Raw genomic sequence first — 2,103 nt, forward strand, 5'->3', positions numbered from 1 at the left:
GACCTACGTGCCTCGCCCTACCCATAGATAAACCAGTATGGCCCTACTCTACATCTTGCGTACAAAACATTAAAGCATACAATTTAAAGAATGTAGCAATTTCTTTACTTGCAGACGCATTTTAGCTAGAAATAAACTATAGTGCAGTTAGATGCTATCTTTATCATGAATTAAAACAACTATCATCAATTTGTCATTGTCCAAAACCACTCCATTTCATTATATCTCATCAAATGTCAAATCCCTCATGTTTTTTGAAAACAAATGAATTTATTAGTTATACCCATAAACCAATTTTACGACTCTGTTTCACGAATTATTTCGACATGGCCGAACAATTGATGGGAGCCGTAATCGCGATGGCCGGCGACCAATGTGTGGCCATTGCTTCAGACCATCGTTACGGCAGAGGTTCAATAACTTTAGCTACAAATTATGAGAAGGTTTTCCAGGTTGGCAAACATCTCTTTTTGGGAATTGCCGGCATTCCAACGGATTCAGAACGCATTTTAAAGAGGATGCGTTTTAGAAAGAATGTGTACGAAGTCAACGAGAGCAGAATAATGACACCGCAAGTTTATGCAAAAAATTTGTCGAATATATTGTACGAAGCTCGCTTTTCTCCTTACATGGTCGAGCCAGTGATTGCAGGCTTAGAATACCCCGGTAAGCTTGAACAACTTCATTCAGAATAAGGTTTCTTGAATATTCAGAAATTCAGAATAGGGTAGGGCGGCGCACAAAGAGCACAATTTTACTTTCAGTAATTATATTGTCTAAGCTAGTTGTAAGTGGAATTCTGGCTTAAGGCAAATTGCTGGAACTTCCCGTACCGCAATTCAAAATTCGAGTAATTGAAAATAATCAATAATAATAATCAATAAAAGTTGATCAATGATTTTTAATAGAATTTCGACCATAATAAAACATTCTATCTTAAATCATTTATTTTGAAATATTTTTTAAATTCTGAACTTTTTTTCAAAGCAATCGTTACTGCTTTAACTGCATAAAGACGAAATATCAAAGCGCGTAAGCGCCGCGTCACCGTCTAACGCGTAAACATTGGTACGGAACCCATAGAAATGTGAACAAAATTTATATTTATTGTTAAAATCTCTATAAAATGTCTGATAATTTGATGTGCATATGTGTAATGTTCATTTTTGACCGCCAAATGGCTCATTTTTTTACTTTTTCCTCCATATCTCCAAAATCGTTGGACCTGCCTTTCCAAAAAGTTGAATAGTTCTTCATTTAGTCAATACAAATAAAATGTTATTTGTATAATATAAATAATATAAAAATGACGCTCCGTTCTCTTAAAAACTGAGTTACCGTTTTCGGCACTTTTTGCCCCGTATCTTTTGGAACGGCTAGACCTGTCTTCGTCAAAAACTAATCAGCACGTCTCCTTATCAATACGAATCGAATGTTTTTTGAATTATTCAAATCGGTTGATCCGTGTTCCCGAAATCGTCGACGAAAAGTTGTATCCGAACATACATACATACACGCACACACACACATACATCAATTTTTTCTAAGGTATGCCAAAATATTCAGAAGGAATTGAAACGTAAAGATCTATAAAAATTTTCATTTTCGATTTTTTTGCGATTACTATAACTTGCCCTACGGAAAGTTAATTAAATGAACTACATTACAACATATAACACGTATAAACAAGCAACTATCGGACTATGTTTTGTTTTTTTAATTTTAGGAAGATGTTTCTTAGCTATTTTTCTAAAATATGTCATGTTTCTTGTTACCCAATTATTTAATGAAATGATAGTTAAATTATTTAACCTATGTGAAATAAAAATTTCATGGGCACATTTTTCATAAATATTACATCGTATATGACCTTGATCTGGAGTTTCCTTATTTATATTTATCAGCAGCGTTGTAATAACTACTAATTTAATTTATGTCCTGTAATATTACTTTTTCAACTTAATTTACTTTTTTTACTATATTAACTTTACTATACTAGTAAAGTTACTTTACTAAATAATAAACAATAAGTTTGCATCTTTGCCAACGTAAAAGTTTAGTTGTTTTTTTTTTACCCTAAGCACATGTAAGCTTCGTTTGAAT

At 32.8% G+C, this 2,103-nt stretch overlaps 1 protein-coding gene across 1 annotated transcript; it reads left to right on the plus strand.

The window, feature by feature from the left end:
- Nucleotides 1-326: 326 nt before the first annotated feature.
- On the plus strand, nt 327-695 carry LOC113387878 (proteasome subunit beta type-3-like). The gene has a single exon (XM_026625266.1). It carries the CDS (start codon nt 327-329, stop codon nt 693-695), a length of 369 nt encoding a protein of 122 aa, XP_026481051.1.
- Nucleotides 696-2,103: the final 1,408 nt, after the last annotated feature.

Source organism: Ctenocephalides felis, unplaced genomic scaffold (assembly GCF_003426905.1).
Source record: "Ctenocephalides felis isolate EL2017-DRISC unplaced genomic scaffold, ASM342690v1 CF-g0.4_SCAFFOLD_03572, whole genome shotgun sequence".
Lineage (NCBI taxonomy): Eukaryota > Metazoa > Arthropoda > Insecta > Siphonaptera > Pulicidae > Ctenocephalides > Ctenocephalides felis.